At 38.4% G+C, this 23686-nt stretch overlaps 1 protein-coding gene across 1 annotated transcript; it reads left to right on the top strand.

The window, feature by feature from the left end:
- The first annotated feature begins 19259 nt into the window (after positions 1-19259).
- On the top strand, positions 19260-20205 carry LOC131900352 (olfactory receptor 5P79-like). Its single transcript, XM_059251620.1, has one exon. It carries the CDS (start codon positions 19261-19263, stop codon positions 20203-20205), a length of 945 nt encoding a protein of 314 aa, XP_059107603.1. The 5' UTR covers position 19260.
- Positions 20206-23686: the final 3481 nt, after the last annotated feature.

Raw genomic sequence — 23686 nt, 5'->3', positions numbered from 1 at the left:
CAACATATCCTTATATCCAAATTTTGAAGTCAAGGTACGTTTAAAATATACATATTGGTTTAACTCAACATCTTTTACGATCAAATGTTTTTCTGCAGTTAAAAATCCCAAAGACAACGCAATCCAGATTCTCTGTGTAATATTCATCTTTACATGGCTTATTTTTTTATATTAATTTTACTGTCCCTTTAAAGACTTTATTTTTTAAAACTATGTATTTGTTTATATAACTGTATATATCATCTTTTTTTTCTCTTTCAAGCCTACGTATATTTTACACACATTGTAAACTATTACATCTGATCTGTCTTATTGTGAATCTCTTGCTTTAAACTGCAGCAGCTGTGGCTGCTGGCTCTGCCCACCTCAGCTTCCCAACATGGCTATGTTTACTGCCAGCTCTGGGAGCTATTGTGGGTCTATGCTTTTAGCCAAGCAGCATGTAGCCCAGAAACTTTTTTTTTTATACTAGCAAAGTCTAAATCCACCATGCAGCTTAATGTGCCACTTGCAGAGGCCTCATTCCCGCCATACTGTAGGTGGAGCATGCACGCTAGGAGCCCACAATTAGCTCAAACCGGCAGCTGCCACTCATTTGAGAGAGACAATTAGGAAGCTGCTGCTCATTTGAGAGAGACAATTAGGAAGCTGGTTTTAGCTCCGTTTTAGAATCTTTTTTTTCTCAGTTTTTAGGTGGAAACTCTTGCCACCACATTGGACGCCATTTGTAGCTTAAGTTTTCCTGCCTGGCCCACAGTCAGGACAAATCTCTATCACCTGCCATTCCCACAGCCTCAGACCTGACCAAGTAAACACAGAGACTTATATTGGTTACAAACTGTATGGCCATGGCAGGCTTCTTGCTAACTGTTCTTACAGCTTAAATTAATCCATTTCCATTAATCTATACCTTTCGTAGCTAGAGTTTTCCTGCCTGGCCCACAGTCAGGACAAATCTCGAATAAGGCTGATATGAATATAGTTGAGCATGTGTCCTTGTGGTATGATTGAGCCTTCCTTGGATATATGCGAAGAATGGTATAGCTGGGTCTTGAGGAAGAATGATTCCCAATTTTCTGAGAAAATGCCATACTGATTTCCAAAGTGGCTGTACAAGTTTGCATTCCCACCAACAGTGTAGGAGTGTTCCTCTTGCTCCACATCCTCTCCAACATAAGCTGTCTTCAGTGTTTTTGATCTTAGCCATTCTGACAGGTGTAAGATAGTATCTCAGAGTCATTTTGATTTTTGTTTCTCTAATGACTAAGGATGTTGAGCGATTCCTTAAATGTCTTTTGACCATTTGAGATTCTTCTGTTGAGAATTCTCACTTTAGCTCTGTAGCCCATTTTTTAATTGGATTGTTAGGTATTTTGATATCTAGTTTCTTGAGTTCTTTATATATTCTGGAGATTAGAGCTCTGACAGATGTGGGGTTGGTGAAGATCTTTTCCTATTCTGTGGGCTGTCGTTTTGTTTTATTGACTGTGTCCATTGCTCTACAAAAGTTTCTCAGTTTCAAGAGATACCATTTATTAATTGTTGCTCTCAGTGTCTGTGCTACTAGTGTTATATTTAGGAAATGATCTCCAGTGCCAATGCATTCAAGACTACTTCCTACTTTCTCTTCTATCAGGTTCAGTGTAACTGGATTTATGTTCATGTCTTTGATCCACTTGGACTTGAGCTTTGTGCATGGTGACAGATATGGATCTATTTGCAATCTTCTACATGTTGACATCCAGTTATGCCAGCACCACTTGTTGAAGATGCTTTCTTCTTTCCATTGTATAGTTTTGGCTTTCTTTGTCAAAAATCAGGTGTTCATAGGTGTGCAGATTAATGTCAGGGTCTTCAATTTGATTCCAATGGTCCACATGTCAGTTTTTATGACATTACCAAACTGTTTTTATTACTATAGCTTTATAATAGAGCATGAAGTCAGGGATTGTGATGCCTCCAGAGGTTGCTTTATTGTACAGGATTCTTTTAGCTATCCTAAGTTTTTTGTTTTTCTATATGAAGTTGAGTATTATCCTTTCTAGGTCTGTGAAGAATTGTGTTGGTATTTTGATTGGGATTGCATTGAATCTGTAGATTGCTTTTGTTAAGATTGACATTTATTTATTTATTTATTTATTTATTTATTTATTATTTTTTTATTTTTTGGTTTTTCGAGACAGGGTTTCTCTGTGTAGCTTTGCGCCTCTCCTGGAACTCACTTGGTAGCCCAGGCTGGCCTCGAACTCACAGAGATCCGCCTGGCTCTGCCTCCCGAGTGCTGGGATTAAAGGCGTGCGCCACCACCGCCCGGCAAGATTGACATTTTTACTATGTTAATCCTACCTATTCATGAGCATGGAAGATCTTCCCATTTTCTGATATCTTCTTCAATTTCTTTCTTCAGCAACTTAAAGTTCTTATCATATAGGTCCTTCACTTGCTTAGTTAGAGTTACCCCAAAGTATTTTTATATTATTTGTGGCTATTGTAAAGGGTGATGTTTCTCTGATTCTTTCTCAGCCTTTTATCATTTGTATATAGGAGGACTACTGATTTTTTGAGTTAATATTGTATCCTGACACATTACTGAAGGAGTTTATCAGTTATAGGAGTTCCCTGGTAGAATTTTTGGGGTCACTTATGTACACTATCATATTATCTGCAAATAGTGAAAGTTTGACTTCTTTTTTTCCAATTTCTATCCCTTTGATCTCCTTTTGTTGTCTTATTGCTCTACCTAGAACTTCAATTACTATATTGAATAACTATGGGGAGAGTAGACACCCTTGTCTTGTTCTTGATTTTAGTAGAATCGCTTTGAGTTTCTCTCCATTTAATTTGATGTTGGCTATCAGCTTGCTATAAATTGCCTTTATTTTGTTTAGGTATATTCATTGTACTCCTGATCTCTCTAGGACCTTTATCATGAAGGCATGTTGAATTTTGTCAAAGGCTTTTTCAGCATCTAATGAGATGATCATGTGGTTTTTTTCTTTCAGTTTGTTTATATGGTGTATTACATTGACAGATTTTTGTATGTTGACCCATCCTTGCATGCCTGGGATGAAGCCTACTTGGTCATCATGGATAATTTTTTTGATGTGTTCTTGGATTTGGTTTGCCAATATTTTATTGAGTATTTTTGCATCAATGTTCATGAGGGAGATTGGTCTGTAATTCTCTTTCTTTGTTGTATCTTTGTGTGGTTTGGGTGTCAGAGTAACTGTAGCCTCATTTGATTAATTTTAGTTTGACATCTATGTTGTTAGATATTAAAATAGCTACACCAGCTTGCTTCTTAAGTCCATGTGATTGAAAATTCTATCCCAGCATTTTACTCTGAGGTAGTGTCTGTCTTTAAAGTTGAGGTGTGTTTCTTGTATCCAGCAGAAGGATGTTTCCTGTTTTCATATCCATTCTGTCAGCCTGTGTCTTTTCTTAGCAAATTGAGACCATTGATATTAATGGATATTAATGACCAGTGATTGTTAATTCCTGTTATTTATGTAGGTAGTGTTGTGTGTTTCTCTTCTTTAGTATTTGTTCATGTCAGATTATCTATTTCCTGTGTTTTCATGAGTGTATCTAACTTCCTTAGGTTGCGTTTTTCCTTCTAGTGCTTCTTGTAGGGCTGGATTTGTGGATAGGTATTATTTAAATCTGGTTTTCTCATGGAATATTTTTGTTTTCTCCATCTATGGCAATTGAGAGTTTTGCTGGACATAATTATATATATTATATCCAGCAAATATATATTTTTTTATTATATATTTGGTTGGTTGGTATCCTTGGTCTCTTAGTGTCTGCATAATATCTGTCCAGGATCTTCTGGCTTTCAGAGTCTCCACTGAGAAGTCAGGTGTTATTCTGATGGGTCTGCCTTTATAAGTTACTTGGCCTTTTTCCTTTGCAGTTCTTAATATTTTTTTTCTTTATTCTGTATGTTTAGTGGTTTGATTATTATGTGGTAAGGGGACTTTGGGGGGGATCTGGTCTATTTAGTGTTCTGTGAGCTTCTTGTACCTTCATAGGCATTTCCTTCTTTAAGTTGGGAAAGTTTTCTTCTATGATTTTGTTGAATATATTTTCTGTGCCTTTGAGTTGGTATTCTTCTCCTTCTTCTATCCCTATTCTTAGGTTTGGTCTTTTCATGGTGACCCAAACTTCCTGGGCGTTTTGTGTTATGACTTTCTTGGCTTTAGTATTTTCTTTTACTGACAAATCTATTTCCTCTATTGTATCTTCAATGCCAGAGATTCTTTCTTCCATCTCTTGCATTCTGTTGGTTATGCTTGCATCTATAGCTCCTGTTCATTTACTTAGATTTTCCATTTCCAGCCTTCCCTCAGTTTGTGTCTTTCTTATTGCCTCTATTTCAGTTTTTAAAGGACTGTTTCCTTCACCAGTTTAATTGCTTTTTCTTGGCTTTCTTTAAGGAATTTATTGATTTCTTCCAATTTTTTGTCTTTTCCTCAATTTCTTTATTGAATTTTTTCCAATTTTTTGTTTGTCTTTTCTTTGATTTCTTAAAAAAAATTTCATTTTCTCTTTAAAGGCCTCTATCATCTTCTTAAAGTCATTTTAAGGTCAATGTCTTCTGCTTTGAGATATTCAGGTCTTGCCGATGTTGTTTTTTATATTGTTGACTGTATTTTTGCACTGGTATCTACCCATCTCTTTCTCCACTCTGTGCAAGTGTTGTCTGTGTCTGACATAGCCTTTCTTGCTCCAATTGATAATCTTTGTCTAATCCAGGCTCTTGGTCCAATCTATGGTGATGATTCTGTGTCTCAGGGAGCAGCTCTTAGTCCAATGGGCACCAGCAGGATCTGTCTCAGGGGGCAGATATTCCCAATCATTACAGGGTGGGACCTGTTTTCTTGGTGAGGGGGTGGGAGAAGAGGCAGATGCCCAGTCCCTGGGACTCCAATGGTTTGGGGGAGGGGCATGGAATTTGTCCCTAAGTCCTAGAGGCTAGGGACCTGATCTGCCCAGTCCAGAGATGGGGCCTTACATGTTCCCAATTAGTGCAGGTGGGCTTATGACTCCAGTTTTCACTGGTATTGCAGGGGGTAATCAATCTGTATTTCTTAATTATCCTAAATAGTTTGTAATAATAGCTTTTAATGACTAGAAACTTATACTACATTGTTAAATGAGCTGCAAAGATACTATACCTTAAACATGAGTAGAAATATATATAGTATAACAAAAAATTTTAAATTTGTATCAGTATACAAAATCCATAACAATGTAAAATATTTGAGATTAATGTGAGAGGCCAGATCCCTCCTTTTCAAGGGTTTTTATGAGTAGGACAGAAGAATAAAAAAATATTAAATAGAAAGAGAGACCTAGTTGATGAGAAGAAAGACAGAAACACAAGATAGCTTTGGGAGGACCTGGTTCAATATCTGATGGCTTTTTCCATATATTCAAAAGAGATTTTTATAACAATGCCAAGGGGTGAGACAAAAGACTTCCCCCTTGCTACATCAAAGCACACTGCACAGCCAAGTGTAGACTCTTCCAAATACCTGGTAAGCATGCCTGTGTTCAAATCATCCCCTTATGCAGCCCTGCTGGATAAAACAAGCTCAGAATCTCAGAACCCTGAGTAAGTTCTCACCAAGAAACCTCTGTGGGTCTCTACAGCACCCCCTTCTTAATATTTTAAAGGGCCCTCAGACCCCTCAGATAGACTGTGTCAGTCTTAGGTTGTCTTCTTCTTCACTAATCAGCCTTATTCGTCATAGAGATACACTTTCCTTCAAGTGTACTCTGTCTTAGGTTGGCAGCTAGCAAGAAGGACTTACTCATCTCTGACTACCAGCCTCTGGCAGGGGAAAGTATAGAGCTTAACTCTATGCAGCTCTGACTCAGGTCTGTACTAAGAGCTTGCAAGTTGCTAAAACAACCACAGCAATCCCTATGGCTGTCACACCCCCTGTAAAGGAGTAGAGGATAACCAAGATGGAATGTCTTTTTTTAATATATCTAAGATGTCTATAGCATTCTCAGCTGCACCAACTCCTTTTTTTAAAATCAATAAACTCTTGATGCAACTGCATCAAACCTAAAGACGCCCTTAGCTTCACAAAACCAAGGTTCATCAATATCAACAGGTTAACATAATTCTTGCAGGAATATTATGTGGTGATGTATTGTGTCCTCCAATATACTGTGTCCCCCAATAAAATTTATTCAAGGATCAGAGGAAAAAGTCAGCCAGTATAGTAAACATAGAAGTCAGGCAATGGTAGCACATGTCTTTAATCCTATCATTCAGGAGTCAGGGATCTGTCTGGATCTCTATGAGTTTAAGGCCACATTGGAAACAGGGCCAAGCATGGTGACACATGCCTTTAATCCCAGCATTAACCATAGAGGTCTAGAGGTCTATACAAACAGACGGGAAGTAACAGAGCTTGGCAGGAAGAGGAAGTGATATAGCTGGACAGGGAGCAAATGAGATAGCAGAACAGAAAGGCATATAGGTGTGGGTATACAGGAAGTAGGTCTCTTTGGAAGCTGCGGAGTTGGTGAGGTGAGGTTACCTGTGGCTTTTCCTATTCCTCTGTTCTCTCAGGTTTCAACCCTGATATCTGGCTTGATGTTTTTTATTTAATAAGATTTTTTAGCAATTTGTCTACAATATTACTATACATATTTACAATTCTTACAAACTTACATCCAAAAATCAAACTCTCAATAGAACTATTTACACTTTGCAAAGTTTAGCAAACATACAAAAGCGATCTCTTAACATTTACATTTCTTAACCTTTAGCAAACACATAAAAGCAATTTCTTAATAGAACTATATAAAAACATTGGATACATTAACACAAGTTAACATTATACATACAAAGGACAAGAAAACATTTTTTTCAAAAATTAAAGAGACTAAGTAATATTAACTCCCCCTTTTCTTTATAATTTTTAAGATGCATCTTGAGCCTAGTAATAAAAACAAAAAACAAAAAAACTTCTCCATTTCTTCACAAAACTAGTTCCATTTTTTTACACAAAACTGTTCATAAGTCACCACAGTTAATATAGCATATATGCACACACAAGGCAATTCATAAGTCATCACAGTTGATAATGTGTATAGGTGAAATCAAAATTGTCCCATTTCTGAGTTGTGCAAAAGTTCAAAAATTCAGTTCTAATACTAGTCTCAAAGTTCAACTGACAGCCCAAGATCAGGGCCTGGCTCATCAGCTGCCTTGAAATTGTTGTATAACAGACCAAGTCATAATAACTCTTAGGCAAACAGTTCCAAATATAAGGAGTCCCATTATCCAAATTTATTGCAGCTCCCCTGAATGCAACAACTCAACTCAGTTCAAACAAGCATCTCAGAAGCTCACTCTCAGCCACAGAGGCACTTTCAGTTATTGCTCCAGGGTAAAAGCTGCTAGCTGGCTGGGGAAGATTTCTTTGTACAGCCAGCCTGAACCACCAGCAAACAAACTGTGCAGCTTTTTTATTGTCCCAGTCTGTCTGCGCCTCCCATCTCTGAGCCTGCCTACCTAGAGACCCTGGCATCCTGAGGCCCTGAGGACTCTCTCGCACCCTATGCTCTATAGCTGAATGTCACCCCACTGCTATGAGCTACAGTTCTTAAGCAGCCCTTCCATGTCCGGGAGGAAATCCAGCCAAGAGGAAACTCAGTCGCAGCCAGTAGCAGCTGCTGCACCCCAGTTCCATTACCTGCTTTGCTGGGGGGTCTGTCCTCCCTGTGCTGCCTAGGCACAACCGAATGCTGCTCCCAGGGTAGCCCCACTGCTCTGCCTCATTCCATTGCTGGGAGCTCAGGCTGCTCTAGGTTCCAGCATCCATTCCCTGCTGTTCAGCCTGGAGCATGGCTCTGCATCACTTCAGCATTTCTCACTGCTGTCTACTCAGGGGCATGTCTCAGCTACCCATATGGCTGCTGTTTCTCCCATGGCACCTGTGCTGGGCACACATCACCAGGGGTTCTAGCTCTTGGTGCTCTGGCTGCTGGGGTCCAAAGTCTCTGCTGTACTCTCCGAGCCGCTGCCTGATATTCACCTCTCTCATTGCACAGCATCTCTGCAGCTATGTGTGGTGATATTTTAATTGTGCTGAAATGTGATTTTATTTGTATGTTAATAAAGTTTGCCTGGAGATCAGAGGTCACATAGTGAGGTCACATAATGAGCCATAAACAGAAGTCAGGTGGTGGTAGCACATGCCCTTAATCTGATCACATGGCAGGCAGAGTCTCTGTGTGGTCAAGGACACAACCAAGCGTGGTGACATGTGCCTTTAATCCCAGTATCAGCCATAGAGACCTAGAGGTCTTTATAGACAGGCCATGACAAGGAAGTGTTGTGGCTGGGCTCAGAGTCAATGAGAAGGCAGAACAGGAAGGCAACAAAAGTTTAGACAGGAAGAAGCTCTCTCTCTGGGGAAGTGATGGCAGTGAGGTGGTAAGATAAGGCTAGTTGTGGCTCTTCTCTGATCTTCGGCTATTACCTCTGTATTTGGCTCTGTGTTTCTTATTTAATAAGACTGTTTAGAAATTCATCTACAGCTGTGTGCTTGCAGCATTTTCTGACTGTGAGAGACAAATCTTAAACTTCTAGGCTACTACCAGAGAGTGAAACTGGTGGCTGGCTCTGCCACCCTCAGTTCTATGCCCTGAAGCCACATTTACCTGCCTCAGCTCTGGAATTTGCTGTGTCTACCTGCAGCAGGTGTTTGTACCCATGTTAGCTGCTAACATGCTCAGCTGCACAGCAGGGCCTCTTAAAAGAGCTGTGTCTCTATACACCTAGTCTACCCAAAAGACCACTCTCTCAGGCCCTATGTGGACATTCAAGCCTCCACATTGGATGCCATATGTAGTACAATTTTCTTTTCCTCTGCCAGCCCCATATAATGACACAGAGACTTATTATTAATTTTATAATCTTGGCATTAGCTTAGACTTGTTCCTAACTAGTTCTTATAAACTTCAATTAACTCATATTTTATATCTACATTCTGCATATGCTTCATTACCTTATCTCCATACTGCCCATCCTGTTTCCTCTGCATCTGGCTGGTGACACCACCTTTCTTCTTCCTAGAATTCTCTCTTTATTGTAAAGTTGCCACTTATACTTCCTACTTAGCTATTGGCCATTTAGCTTTTTATTACACCAATCAATCAGAGCAATACACCTTCACATGGTATTCAAATATCCCACAACATTGCAGTAGTTCTGGGATGGATAAATACGCTTTTGTGTGGAATTTGTAGCTTCTAAAAAACTATTTCCAGTAGTCACTGTCTGTCACCACTTTCCCTCCTCAACTCAATTCTCTTTCCATATCTTTTTCATTAGTGAGTAGATACCACAGAATGGTTCTTATTTTGACAATCTCATGCATGCACACAACACACTGAGAAAATATCCACCCCTTTAATCACTATCACCCCATTCTTAAGGCTTCATAAATGTCACTCCCCACATACCCTGTTCTTTCTAATCTGCTATTTGTAATATGGTTTCTTATACTTCCATTGCTCTAATCTGAGTTTGGTTTGCATGCTCTATTTTCTCAAAAGTACTGTTCTACAATACTGGTTGGGAGAATGCAGCCACCCTGGGCCTGTAACATGAATTGCTAAATTGTTTCATTAACTAAAAAAAAACAGAGCAAGATATTGAGGTGAAAGCTAAAAGATCAGAGAAGCAGAACAAGCTACAGCCAACCTTACCTCGCCAACTCCTCAGCCAGTCCTGTTTCCATGAATCCTCAGAATGAAAGCCTCTGAGTCCTCACCCCTGAGGGTCTCAGTAGAATTGATGCTTAGTTTCATGTCTCCTCATGCCTTATATACCATTTTCCACCCAACCATGTAACTTCCTGGGATTAAAGGCATATGTGCTTTCCAAGCAAAGGCATGAGATATCAAGTGCTGGGATTAAAGGCATGTGCCACCACTGCATGACTCTGTTCCCAGTGTGGCCTTGAACTCACAGATATCCAGATGGATCTTTGCCTCCCAAGTGGTAGTATTAAGGGTGCGTGCCACCACCGTCTGGTCTCTATGTCTAATCTAGTGGCTGGCTCTGTCCTCCCATCCTCAGAGAGTTTATTAGGGTATACAATATATCACTACAGGAAAAGATTGTAGGATGTTTATTGTTGGTTGTTTGTTTTTGTTTTTGTTCTTTGGGGGCCTGCCAACCCAAATAAGTACACCAACACTTATTTTTACTATTGAATTCTAAGCCTTAGTTTGGCTTGTTTCTAGCCAACTTTTCTAACATAAATTATCCCATTTCTCTTTAACTATGTTTTACTTCTGAGCTTTTTATCCCTCTTTATTCTATTTATCTTTCTTTCCTTCTTACTCTGTGGCTGCCTGAGGGCTAGGTGGCTGACCCCTAACATCCTTCTCTCTTCCCTCTTCTCTAGATTTCTCCTTGTATTTATTCTCTCTGCCCACCATCCCTGCCTATCCTTTCTCTGATGAAAAAAGATATTCTCTTTCAGCTATTGAGTGTTCAGCTCTTTACTAGAACAATCAGATGTTTTTTTCGGCAGGCAAAGTAACACAGCTTTACACAGTTAAACTAATGCAACATAAAAGAATGCAACACATCTTTGCATCATTAAACAAATATTCCACAGTAAATGAATGTAATATATCTTAAACTATTATTCCAAAATATTTTCCCCTTTTGGCCTAAATAAAAATGAAAGGTTTGAACTTTAACATAGTAAAACTCTATATATAGCAAAAACAGTTATTAAGTAAGAATTAATTTACAATATTCAGTTCATTTGTATTTAGCAAATTCAGGGAAAATATTCCCCTATCTGTTTTATCTTAGTAATTCCAAAGCTTTATACCTAATTTACTTTCTATATTAGGTAAGGAAAATTATAACTCTAACTATTTAGTCTTTAACTCCATCAAAGACCCCAGAAGTATGTAATATTACCTAACAACAGAGACATCTGGCTTCCTGGAAAGTCACCCAAAGTTCCTCTGCCACATTGGGGTATCCATCTTTGGCCTACAAGCATAGAATAATATCTCTCAGACTTTTCAGTGAATCAGAAAATTGAAGGACTGTCCCACTTTGTATTGGTAAAGTTTGGCAGTCACTTTCCTCTGTTATCCTGCAGAGTATCTGGTAGACTCTTCTGTGAAACAGGAATCTCAAAGGACTATCCTGCCTTGTCTTGGTAAAGTTCAACAGTCTTTTTCCTGTGTCTTACTTGTCCAGTCTGCACAGCATACTGTCAGCAGCCAAAACAAGAAGAGTTTCTTACACAAATGGCTAGCCTTGTCACATTGAAAGCAAGCGCAATATGGAGTTTCTTCAATGTCCATCATCTTTTTATAAAGTAAATTGGTGCTGCCAGGAGCAGATGTGTCTCATTGTCATTAAAAACCTTAGGTTATTAAACATCTTAAATGCTATATTCTGTAGGTCTTTGGGGTGTTTGAAAATCATCTGTCTTTCCAAAATATGCCTGTTTAACCTTTAAAACATACCTAATGTGACAAGTATGATTATAATAGATTAACTATAATCTCATTTCTTAATTATACATTGATTTTTTTAAATTTATATGTACAATACCCCAAACAAGAGTAGAAACATATACACAGTATAAAAAAAATTTAAGTTTGTATCAATATACCAAAACCTATACCAATACAAAATAGCTGAGATTAATAGCTGACTTTTTATCCTCTATTCCCCTAATGATAACAAACATCCATAACCCACCAAATAACCAACAATCACCTATCCCACCTCTTGGGAGTGTGGGTGTCATGTTCTCTAGACTGCTTCCTGTTGTCTGTGGGTCAAGGCATCTTTAGGGGTTGCTGAGAAAATCGAGATAATGGTCAAGTTCTGGAAAGATCAGCTGTAAACTTTTGTTGATATAAATTATCTGTCAAGATTCAGGAGGTCTCGCCTGATCAAACTTGATCCATATTAATCCTGAAGGAATCCACAGCCTCTTGTTCCTGTGGAAATAAAGCATAACCTCTTCCCCACAGTATTTTTTACTTTCATTTGACAAATACATTTTTTTTACTTCCATTTTAAAGTTAAGGCATTACTAAAGTATATAGGATAGTTTATTTCAGCCATCCCTCTTTCAATCCCATGCCACTCAGCAGCTGTCATTTGCTTATCAGTAATCAAAAAATTCAAAATCAACACAATACTATATAGGATCTCGAATCCCTGTGTATTTTCATTATTACTTTTACTCTCTCTTCAAAGACTATACTTTATTATTTTTAAACTATTTCTTTCTTCCTATGACTGTTTATATCCTTTCTATTTTCTTTATTAAGCCTATACACATTTTTTAAACACACCACAACCTGTTTAGAAGTTTTTTCATCTAGACCTCGTTTACTGCATATCTCTAGTCTTTTTTGAGTGTATGAACCTTTAAACTGCTAAGTGGCCAGCTAGGACCTCTGTCATGGCTTTGGTAGCTGGTTCCTCCCACTTCTCAGGTCTTTGAGAGCCAAGCCTAAAGGTTGCAGGCCCATAACCAAGAACTGCATTCAACCTTCCTAAGTTTAGGAAGCCGGTGCCTATGCTGCCACAAGCAGTTTTACTGAGCTTGCTATTTCTATTTAGTGCTGCTGGCTTTACAGCAGCACCTGTTAAAGGAGTTGTGTTCTCAGCTCCAGAGAAGCTAGCTAACAAGGAGGACCCTAAGAGGGATGCATGGATCACCCTGTGAAGGAGAAGTAGATGAGATCGCCATGAGCAAACTGGGGAACCTTCATCCAGTAACTGACAGAAGCAGATGCAGAGATCCACAGCCAAGCACCAGGCCGAGCTCCAGGATTTCAGTGGAAGAGAGAGGAGGGATTCTATGAGCAAGGGACATCAAGATCATGATGGGGAAACATACAGAGACAACCAATACAAAATAGTGGGAACTCATGAACAGTGGACCAATAGCTGTGGAGCCCCCATGGGACTGGATGAGGCCCTCTGCATAGGTGAGACAGTTGTTTAGCTTGTTTAAGGGGCCCCCTGGCAGTGGGATCAGGATATATCCCTGGTGCATGAGTAGGCTTTTTGGAGCCCAGTGCCTATGGTGCGACACTTTACACAGCCTTGGCACAGGGGGAGGGGCTTAGACCTTCTTCACATGAATGTACCAGGCTCTGCTGACTCCCCATGGGAGGCCTTGCCTTGAAGGAGGTGGGAATGGGGGGATGAGTTGCAGGAGAAGGCTGGGGATGGGAGGAGGGAGGAGAGGAGGATCTGTGGTAGGTATGTAAAATGAATAGAAAATTTCTTAATAATAAAAAATTAAAAATAATAATAATAAAGAGGAAAAAAGAACCTGGAAATACCCGGTGCAGACTCCCACTACCAATATTGGATCAAATAAAATGCGTTAATTTTTTTGAAGACTTGATAAAGAAAAAAAAAGGAGCTGTGTTCTTTTTCTTTTCTTTCTTTTTTTTTCAGCTTTCTCAGGCCCTAGGTGGATATTGGAGTCCCATGTTAGTACACCAAAATGTAGTTGGATTTTTTTTGAGTACCACCTCCTAGCTCCCAAATAATTACATGGAGAGTTATTCTTACCTTATTCTGGCCTTAGCTTGGCTTGTTTCTATCCAGGTTTTCTAACTTAAATTATCCTGTTTCTCTTTAACTATGTTTTGCCTCTAAACTTTTTATCTTTCTTTATTCTATATAACTTTCTTTCCTTCTTACTTCCTGGGTGGCTGGGTGACTTATCCCTGGTGTCCTCCTCTCCTCCTTTTCTCACTCCTCCCTCTTATCTAGATTTCTCCTGTTTATTCTCTCTGCCTGCCAGCCCTGCCTATCCTTTCTCCTCCCTAGCTATTAGCTGTTCATCTGTTTATTAGATCAATTGGGTGTTTTAGGCAGGCAAAGTAACACAGCTTTACGGGGTTAAACAAATGCAACATAAAAGAATACAACACATCTTTGCATTATTAAACAGATATTCCATAGCATAAATGAGTGTAATACATCTTAAACTAATATTCCACAACAAATGTGAGGAACGTGTCAAATAAGATAGTATCTAAATGAGTTAGTTGCATGAATGCAATATTGTATTCATGTGCTTTGAGGTTTTGCTTGAAATAATTATAGTGCTGTTTGCTTTAATCAACTTTGTAGTACACATACAGATACAAATGATAAAATGTTAAGTATATCTTCAATTTTAAATTAAAGCTTACAAACTAAATATTCTGTAAGTATACTCAGAAAGTGACAAGTCAGGGAACTAGATCTAAAATATATATAATATGTATTATATATGTGTAAAAATATATCAACATAATATATATGATGTGTGTGTGCACGTGTGTGTGTGTGTGTGTGTGTGTGTGTGTGTGTGTAGTGTAGTGTATCAGTGAGACATAAAATAGCAGATTAAAGGTTATCAGGTTAAAACCCTGAAGACTTGAGTACATTTCCTGGAACCCATATAAAAGTAGGAGAGAAAATTCTATGATTCCATTGCCCTATAATAAGAAATACACTTCTCTTTTTAGTGAGAAAATTTCACAATTCAGAAAAAAACGCTTTAAATGAGTTAAATTTAAGGTGAAAGGAGCAAGTATCATAAACTCATCATATCCTAGAGAGAAATATAACAAATAGGCATCACACATATACTCAAATATAGAGAAACTACAAACAAGCCTTGAACAGGTTGCAACCATATTTGTATAAGGAAACTCAGTCCTTGAACTTAGAACTAATACAGTCAGTAACAAGTGGTATATCAGGACTAATTTAGTAAATTACTTGATAAGTCTCAATTATCCTTGTCAAGCACAAAGAAAATATATTGACCCACTGAATGGAAACCCAGGATACTGAACAGAAAAACCAATGGCACCATACAAGAGAAACACTAAGATGTAAGATATAAAACTTAATAACATATACAACTTTACTGAAAAGGTAACAGACAGCTAAAATGTATGCAATAACAGAAAATGAAAAAAGAATTCATATAGAGCTTCATAACTAAAAAGTTCACCAGGACAGCACTTACAGCAGACATTTCTCTTTGAAGAGAACTTTCATCTTTGATTTTTAGACTGTATTTCCAGTAGTCATAAAACAGAGGAACAGCCTGCCTAATAGCCCTAAGACTCTCTTGAAGAAGAATGTGCTAACATAGGTTCAAGTGTTCTTTCATGGTCCTTGCTATACTTAGGGAATTGGACAGTGAACAAGAGAGCTTGGGCAGTGGAGTTTTGAAAGTTGTCTAGTGCTCAGTGTTCAGCCATTTGCATCAAGGGGGCATCAAAGGTAGCATGAATGACTGATTAAATTAAGATTAGCAGGAGTCAGACTGGGTCATGAAACTGAAGAACAATGTTTCTACCATCCTCCATCACAAAATAAAAGCTAAAATCTGCTTGAGGTGGGAATTATGAGATACCAATTCTTACTTGAGGATCAGCTATGTATCTTTTTATTCACAGTTTTCTGCATAACAATATTTTATATCTTTGACTGTGAGATTTATGTTTCTTAAATAATTGTTTTTTAAAATCAACTATACATCTCCTCCCTCACCATATTTCTCAAGGTACCTAAGGAAGTGTATTATATAGTGATATTTTATTTGTACTAAAATGTGATTTGTATGTTAATAAATAAAGTTGCCTGGGGGTCAGAGCTATTAGAGCCATAGCAAAAGCTGGGCGGTGGTGGTGCATGCCTTTAATTCCAGCACTTGGTAGGCAGAGCTAGGTAGATCTCTGTGTGTTCAAGAATACAGCCAGCATTGGAGACATATGCCTTTAATCTCAATACCAACCATAGAAGACCTGGAGGTCTGTACAGACAGGCAGTGATGAGGCAGTCATGTGGTTGGGTTTACAACCAATGAGAAGGTAGAACAGAAAGTCTATATAGACAAAAACATAGGAAGTAGGTCTCTTGGCTGAAGAGGCTAGCTGCAGCAGACGGGTAAGGCTCTTAGCTCTGATCTCTTGGCTTTCTTCTTTGCATTGGTTCTGTGTTTCTTATTTAATAAGACAGTTGGTTACATCTACAGTATTACATCACTCGCTACAAAGTATTTACACAAATCAAAAGATATTGAATGAAAGAAGCCAAAGTTGTACATTTTATCTCAGTATTGACTAAAAAGAAATATAAAATTAACCTAAAACCAACATTTACTTGAGGCAATTTTGTTATCATATACTTCCATTAATTATCAAATGAAAGTACACCAATTCCCACATAAAGAAAAAATCCAGATAGACTCCTTGAAGATTGTGTTCATATGTAATGAATTACTCATTTTCACCTGAGATAATGGTCCCTCGGGACTTGGATTCACAGGGGAATCCCCAGGCTCTTCAGAGACTTATTTGTAATGGTAAACAATGGTTGTGGGAGACAGCTAGGATACTATAAAAATATATTATAATTATCTTAACTTTCTACTTTAGAATGAATCCTTATTTCAAAAGGTGAGTGTATTGATTTCCCTCTACCATTGTGGAATACTTTGTTCTTTGAAAATGTATATATAATTCTAAGTTGTAGTTGAGAAACAAGTCAGATATAATCAAGAATAAATTAACTGAATCAACTTATATTTTCATAGTCAAATTCTTGTGAATAATTAGGCATAGAACTTAGCTCTCAAAGTTTTCTTATTTATCTTTACACTTAGAAGAGGAGGAGCCCATGTTGTCTCTAATGGCTTGTAAGAAAAAAAAACTCAAGAAAAATGCTAGCAAATTCAATAGGTTGGCAATTTCATGGCAATTATCTCATGGAAATACAGCATTTGTTTATTGGCTGAATGTTCTAGCATCAAAGGTTCCAGGAACTATAGACAAATACAGGAACGTAAGGCTAAAAGTCTTAATATATGAGAATCACCTGGCTTCTAGCTGAGCAAACCTGGGAAACTTAATATTTCAGGTCAAATATTTACCCCTTGTTGTCTGTTAACAATCACATTATTTCATTCATTGTCCTCCAGCTAGAAAATATCATTATGTTAGGGGAGGATTTGGTGAGTGTGTGAATAAGCACATACTAAGATTATGAAGGGTACTAAAATATTTGTAAGTGATTAGATTGATGGTGAAAATGACTTGATGAAGCAATGGTTTAGTTAGTCAGGGTTAAATAAATTTACAGTAGATCCTTGCATTTATAATTTCAATGTGAGTTCTTTTCTATTTTTCCCAGTTCTTGCAAGAAATTTTATCTCTCACTGTAAAGATTGGCCTTAAGGCAATGGTATCTAATAGTCTAGATAATGCATGTCCCTAACCATAGAACTCTTGCTTATACTGAGGAGCTGACCGGCTGTCTTTCCCAAATTAACATGCACTCTTCACTTTATTGTCACTCTTCAAACACAGTATAATGAGAGCAGACTGAATTCACTCTGCCTGTAGTTCATATCCTCATTCTAGTGCTTCTTATGGAATGTTGAGTTAATTAACATTTTAAAGTCACACATTTTATCAACCATAAAACTGAAACAAAAAGAATACTAACGTTATTCCATGGAAATTACAGTAGGGTGCCAAATAATTTATTAAATCCCATACAGGTAAATTGGAAAGGATTCTTTTTTTAAAATCCTTCCATATATTACATCCTGATCACAGATTCCCCTCAATCCTATCTTCCCAGTCCCCCAGCAACTTCTCTCTCCATATCCATTCCTCTTCCATTTCCCTTCAGAAAAGGCTAGGAGTCACAGGGCCATCAACCAAACATGGTATATCAAGTTGCAATAAGAAAAGGCACATCCTCTCATATTAAGGATAGATGAGGCAACTAAGTAGGAGGAAAAAGGTCCCAAAAGCAGGCAAAGGAGTCAGAGACAGCCCATGCCCCCACTGTTAGGAGTCACACAAGAAAATCAAACTACACAACCATAACATATATGCAGAAGACCTAGTCATGCCGGCTCCTTCATTGTCAGTTTAGTTTCTGTGAGGCCCTATGAGCTCTGGTTTGTTGACTCTGTGGATTTTCTTGTCATGTCCTTGACACCTCTGACTCCTGAAATCCTTCCTCCTCCTCTTCCTCAGGATTCTCCTAGGCCCCCCTAAACATTTGGCTGTGGGTCTCTGCATCTTCTCCCATCAGTGGCTGGATGAAGCCTCTCTGATAATGATTATGCTATGCTTGAGTCTAGAAGTATAGCAGAGTATCATTAGGAGTCATTTCATTGACTTTTTATTTGATAGCCATGTTTGGTTCTATCCTAGATCTCTTGGGTATCATATTCTGGTCCCTGGCCCTCCAGGCAGTGTCAAGCATCAACTCCCTCTTGTAACATGGGTCTCAATCTGTTGTTGATTGGTCACTCCCAAAAGTTCTGCACCACCTTTACCCAGCATGTCTTGCAGGCAGGACAAACTGTAGGTGAAGGTATTGTGGCTGGGTTGATGTTCCAATCCCTCCACTAGAAGCCTTGCCTGGTTTCAGAAGATGCCTGTTCAGACTCCATATCTTCCATTGCTAGGAATCTCAGCTAGTGTTACCCTTGTAGATCCCTGAGAGTTTCCTTTGCACTAGGATTCTACCTCACCCCTTAAATGCCCTCCCTCAATACGAGTTGTCTCTCCCAATACTCTCTCCCTCCATCTGCCTCGCCCCATATCTGGTCTCTCCTATAACCATCCCCACCAGCCAACAGTCCACCTGTGAAATCTATTCTATTTCCCCTTCCTAAGGAGATTCATGCATCCTCCCTCACCCTTCCTTGTTATTTAGCACCTCTGACTCTGTGGATTGTAGCATGGTTATCTTTTACTTTACAGCCAATATTGGAAAAGATTCTTAAAGATCAGAAATTATTGAAGACTCCATTACATAATTTTGCATTTGTAAAGTTGAATACTTTCCTGTATATATGACATTACTTTGTTATTTTCATAAGTCTCACAGTTTACATGTTTAGTTTTAAATACACTTAGGTATGATTTATTATATACATAAATGTAAATTAAAGATACATTATTTGAAGGAAATGTCTAGCATTTCATTTTGAAATTTATTAAATAATCAATGCACATGAATATACAAACACTGAGAGTTCAATGTAACACCCCAATTACATGTTTTGAAGGATGTATTTGTTTGTGATAATTTCTATCTGTGTTATTGAAATTGCAGCCACATATTTATAAGTCCCTTCCTGTAATGTCTTCACCACAACATTGATCTGGCAGCAGCTACACTGTCCTATGGCTTTCCTGGAGGATGGGAACCACACTGCAGTGACAGAGTTCATTTTATTGGGCTTAACAGATGACCCAGTCCTTAGAGTCATCCTCTTCACCATCATCCTGTGCATCTACCTGGTGACCTTGTCTGGGAACCTCAGCACCATCCTCCTCATCAGAGTCTCTTCTCAGCTCCGTCATCCCATGTACTTTTTTCTCAGCCACTTAGCTTCTGTTGACATAGGCATCTCATCTTCTGTCACTCCCAATATGCTTGTCAATTTCCTGATAGAGATAAATACTATCTCCTACCTTGGATGTGCCATTCAGATTGGCTCAGCTTCTTTCTTTGGATCAACTGAGTCCTTCATTCTGGCCACCATGGCTTATGATCGTTTTATGGCAATTTGCAACCCACTGCTTTATTCAACCAAAATGTCCACACAAGTCTGCATCCAGTTGCTTGTAGGATCCTATGTTGGTGGTTTTCTTAATGCCTCTTCCTTTACCCTTTCCTTCTTTTCTTTTCTCTTCTGTGGACCAAATAGAATCAATCACTTTTTCTGTGATTTTGCTCCTTTAGTTGAACTCTCCTGTTCTGATGACAGTGTCCTCATAGTTCTTGATTCATTTTCTTCTGGCTTCGTCATTTTGATCACAGTGTTTGTCATAGCTATTTCCTACACCTACATCCTCATCACCACCCTCAAGATGCACTCCACTGAGGGCCGCCAGAAAGCCTTCTCCACCTGCACCTCCCACCTTACTGCAGTCACTCTCTTCTATGGGACCATCACATTCATTTATGTGACGCCCAAGTCCAGCTACTCCACAGACCAGAACAAGGTAGTGTCTTTGTTTTACACAGTTGTGATCCCCATGTTGAACCCCCTCATCTACAGCCTCAGGAATAATGAGATTAAGGGTGCTTTGAAAAGACACTTTGTTAAAAAAACATTTTCTTAGAGATGTCTCTAATCTGTTATTTTGTCACATGCTATGTAGTAACGATATACCATAGATATATTATTAAAAGGAAACTGGGTATTCATAATTGAAATTCATAACCAGACTTGAAGTTTGTTAGTAAATGTACAGGTTAAGTATTCATACATCAGAAAGTAAATCATATGTTCTTAGTAAATTATACACTTCATGTATAACCAAAACTATTTCCAAAAATCAAATATTAAAAATTATTTTTCAGTTATATTCATACTGTAAAGTAATTCATTGCTATGTAGAAACTATTGACTGCATAATTTTTTAAGTCATGTCCGTTCTCAATAACAGTTGCCCTTAAGTGTACATAGTAACTGTAGTTAGAACAAGCACATTTAGAGAGAAAATGACAAGATGCAGCAGACAATAAAATTGCTAGAGGTGTTCTATTGCAGTAGAGTCTTCAATTTGGATGAGATTTTCATACTCACAATCATTAGATATGTGTTCCAATCATCTGAGGCCAACACTGGCTGTTTTTAGGAGGAGTGTTTCATGTGGAGAATGAGATATTGCTGAATAATATGCTGCCTTAGGAAATATGTGTTTTTAATTATGAGAGTGGAATCCAGGACCTGGTAGAATCCATGTGCTGTATCTATAAGCCAGAGCTCAAGCTTCACCTGAGAATCTTTATTCACCTCTATATACTACTGATGACCATACTTATCTTTCTCTCCCAACTTACTGCCTTTACTTAGGGACCCCTCCATTGCATCAGTTCACTGATTTCCAGAGCATAAGTGTATCTTCTCTCTCTCTCCCCTTTCTGTGGCTCTACTTTGCCAGAAAGTTTGTAGATTTAAGACCAACACTGATCTACTACTATTCATTGCCAGTGTCTCTACTACAGGCTGACCTCTTTCACAATAACTAGTGCCAATAAGAAGGCTAATTTACTGTGTCACCTTGACTGTGATGTAGTGCCCCAATACCAGTGCAAGTACATCTTGGATGTTGTGGGGAGGTAATTAGCATCTACTACTCACTGAATAAAGCAGATTATCTCTCAATGTGAACAGCTTTTTCTGATCAGCACAAGGTTTTTAAGTATTAGGACCTCTGAGAGGAAAATCTTCTGCCTCCAGCATAGTTTTGACACCAAGTTATAGCATCAACTCTTACCAATATATTCTAGCTTTTCAACTACCCTGTGGATTTTAAGTGACCAGTCATGCAATTTCATGAGAAAAAAATTACACACACATTCTCTCTCTCTCTCTCTCTCTCTCTCTCTCTCTCTCTCTCTCTCTCTCTCTCTCTCATATATATATATATATACATATATATATATGTATATATATTCTTCTCCCTTTCCATCTCCTTGTTTGTCCTTGTGTATATAAATTTTATGAAGCAATCCCATAAAAATCTGTCATGTGTGTATCTGTGTATACATCTACATACATACACATATGTGTCTATATGTGTGTATATTCATTTTTCTAGGGAAGCCTAAGTGATACCATTGTTCACTAACTTTTTATTTCTATGCCTCAAATGCTGAATCAGTTTATGTATACATCAACAACCATGAAATTAAATAAACTGTATGAGGTTGCTTCTCATCTCTCATGATTTTTTTCTGAATATACAAATACATGAATTATAGGAATTAATCATTTGCTATTATTTCAAAACCTTAACCTAGGCCACATTCTTTGCTACCTCAAGACCCTCCCCTCTCACACACAGTGCCACTACTACCCACAATGCGTTGTTCCTTTCATATGAATCTGTATTAGTCTCTGATTAGTCTGTGTCTCCCAGCGTATACATTGTTGAGCATTTCAGAAAAACTACTGTAACTCTACCCTAAGCCAAGGGTACCATTATCTGATGACCAGCCCTCCTAATCCTCAGTGTGCTTGTTTGACAAACTCATGCCTTGATTTTTTTCAGTGCTCAAATTTTTGCATTGATAGTTAAAAAATATTGTGCTCTTCCCCTACTCTCCAATTTTCACATACTTCTAAGATCAGCTTTAATGCACATTAAGTTGAAATAAATGAAAAAAATTAAATATCAAAATGGATAAAAAGAAATTTTGCTCTGTGTGGTAGTTTGAATGTAATTGGTCCCCATAATCTAATAGGGAGTGGTACTATTAAGAGGTGTGACTTTGTTAGAGTGGGTATGGCCTTGTTGGAGGAAGTGGATCACTGTGGGGGTGGGCTTTGAGGAATCCTATGCTCAGGATACCGCCCAGTGTCCAGTTGACTTCCTGTTGCATAAAAGATGTAGGACTCTCAGCTATTTCTCCAGCCCCATATCTGCCAGCACACTGCCATGCTTCCTGTCATGATGATAAATGGACTGAACCTCTGAAACTATAAGCAAGCCACCCCAATTAAATGTTTTCTTTTTAAAAGTTGCCATGGTCATGGTGTCTCTTCACAGCAACAGAAACTCTAACTAAGAACTTGGTACCAAGGACTGGAGCATTTTTGTGATAGGCTGGACCATATGTTTCTTTGGAGGAACTTGGACTTTTGGACTTTGGGTTATGAAAGCAATGGAATGCTTTAAGCACTGCCTAATGGGCCATACTAGTAAGAGTATGGAAGACAGTGGTGTTGAATGTGATTTGATGAACTGTGGGGTCTTGCTCAAGAGGTTACAGAAGAGAAAAATATTAGTATGTGGCCTAGAGAGTGGTCTTGTGATATTTTAGTGAATAAAGTAGCTGCTTTTTGCCCTTGTCCTAAGAGTCTGTCTGAGGCTAAAGTGAGAGTTTTGGATTAATTCTGTTGGCAAAAGAAATCTCAAAACAGCCTAGTATAGATTCTGTCATGTGGTTATTAGTGGTAACTCTAATGAATATTTATGATGAAAAGGAGTAAACTGAGCAGGGTAAATTATAAAATGTAAATTTTGAGGAGAAAAAGAGCACCAGGTAGTAGAATGGAGCTAAATCCTATGTTCAAGGAGATAAATGAATTAAGACATGGAATAAAGGGAGTGGTGACCTCAGGGCAAGATCTCACCCAGGTAAGTTTCCAATCTAGAGCCAGGTGTGGTAGGGGAACACCTTTGATCCCAGCACTGGAAAGGCAGAGCTGTCAGATCTTTGAGTTTAAGGCCAGCCTAGTCTACATATCAAGTTTCAGGACATCCAAGCTTAGGCAGTGAAAGACAGAAAACTGATGGATATGTAATTGAATAAGAGGGCCATGTTCCAATCCCAACAAGCAGAAGAACCTGGCATCTTTGGCCACATGGTCCTGGCTTTAGAGTTAAGGATAGAAGAAAGGAGTTATGGAATAAAGCTGCTGAGGCCAGACATGTGTCAGGGGTATCTGAGGCTATTATGTGAAGCTGTGAAGTTAAAGCCTAGATTGCCTTGGAGACCCCAAAATGTTAGAAATGCCAGAGTCATGGGATATCGGCTGAGGACAGATGCTAACAGGGAGTGGAATCAGCGCAAGAGAAAGAAGTATTGCGA

This window comes from Peromyscus eremicus, chromosome 1 (assembly GCF_949786415.1).
Source record: "Peromyscus eremicus chromosome 1, PerEre_H2_v1, whole genome shotgun sequence".
NCBI classification, from domain to species: Eukaryota; Metazoa; Chordata; class Mammalia; order Rodentia; family Cricetidae; genus Peromyscus; species Peromyscus eremicus.
This window is presented reverse-complemented; position numbering and strand designations above follow the sequence as displayed.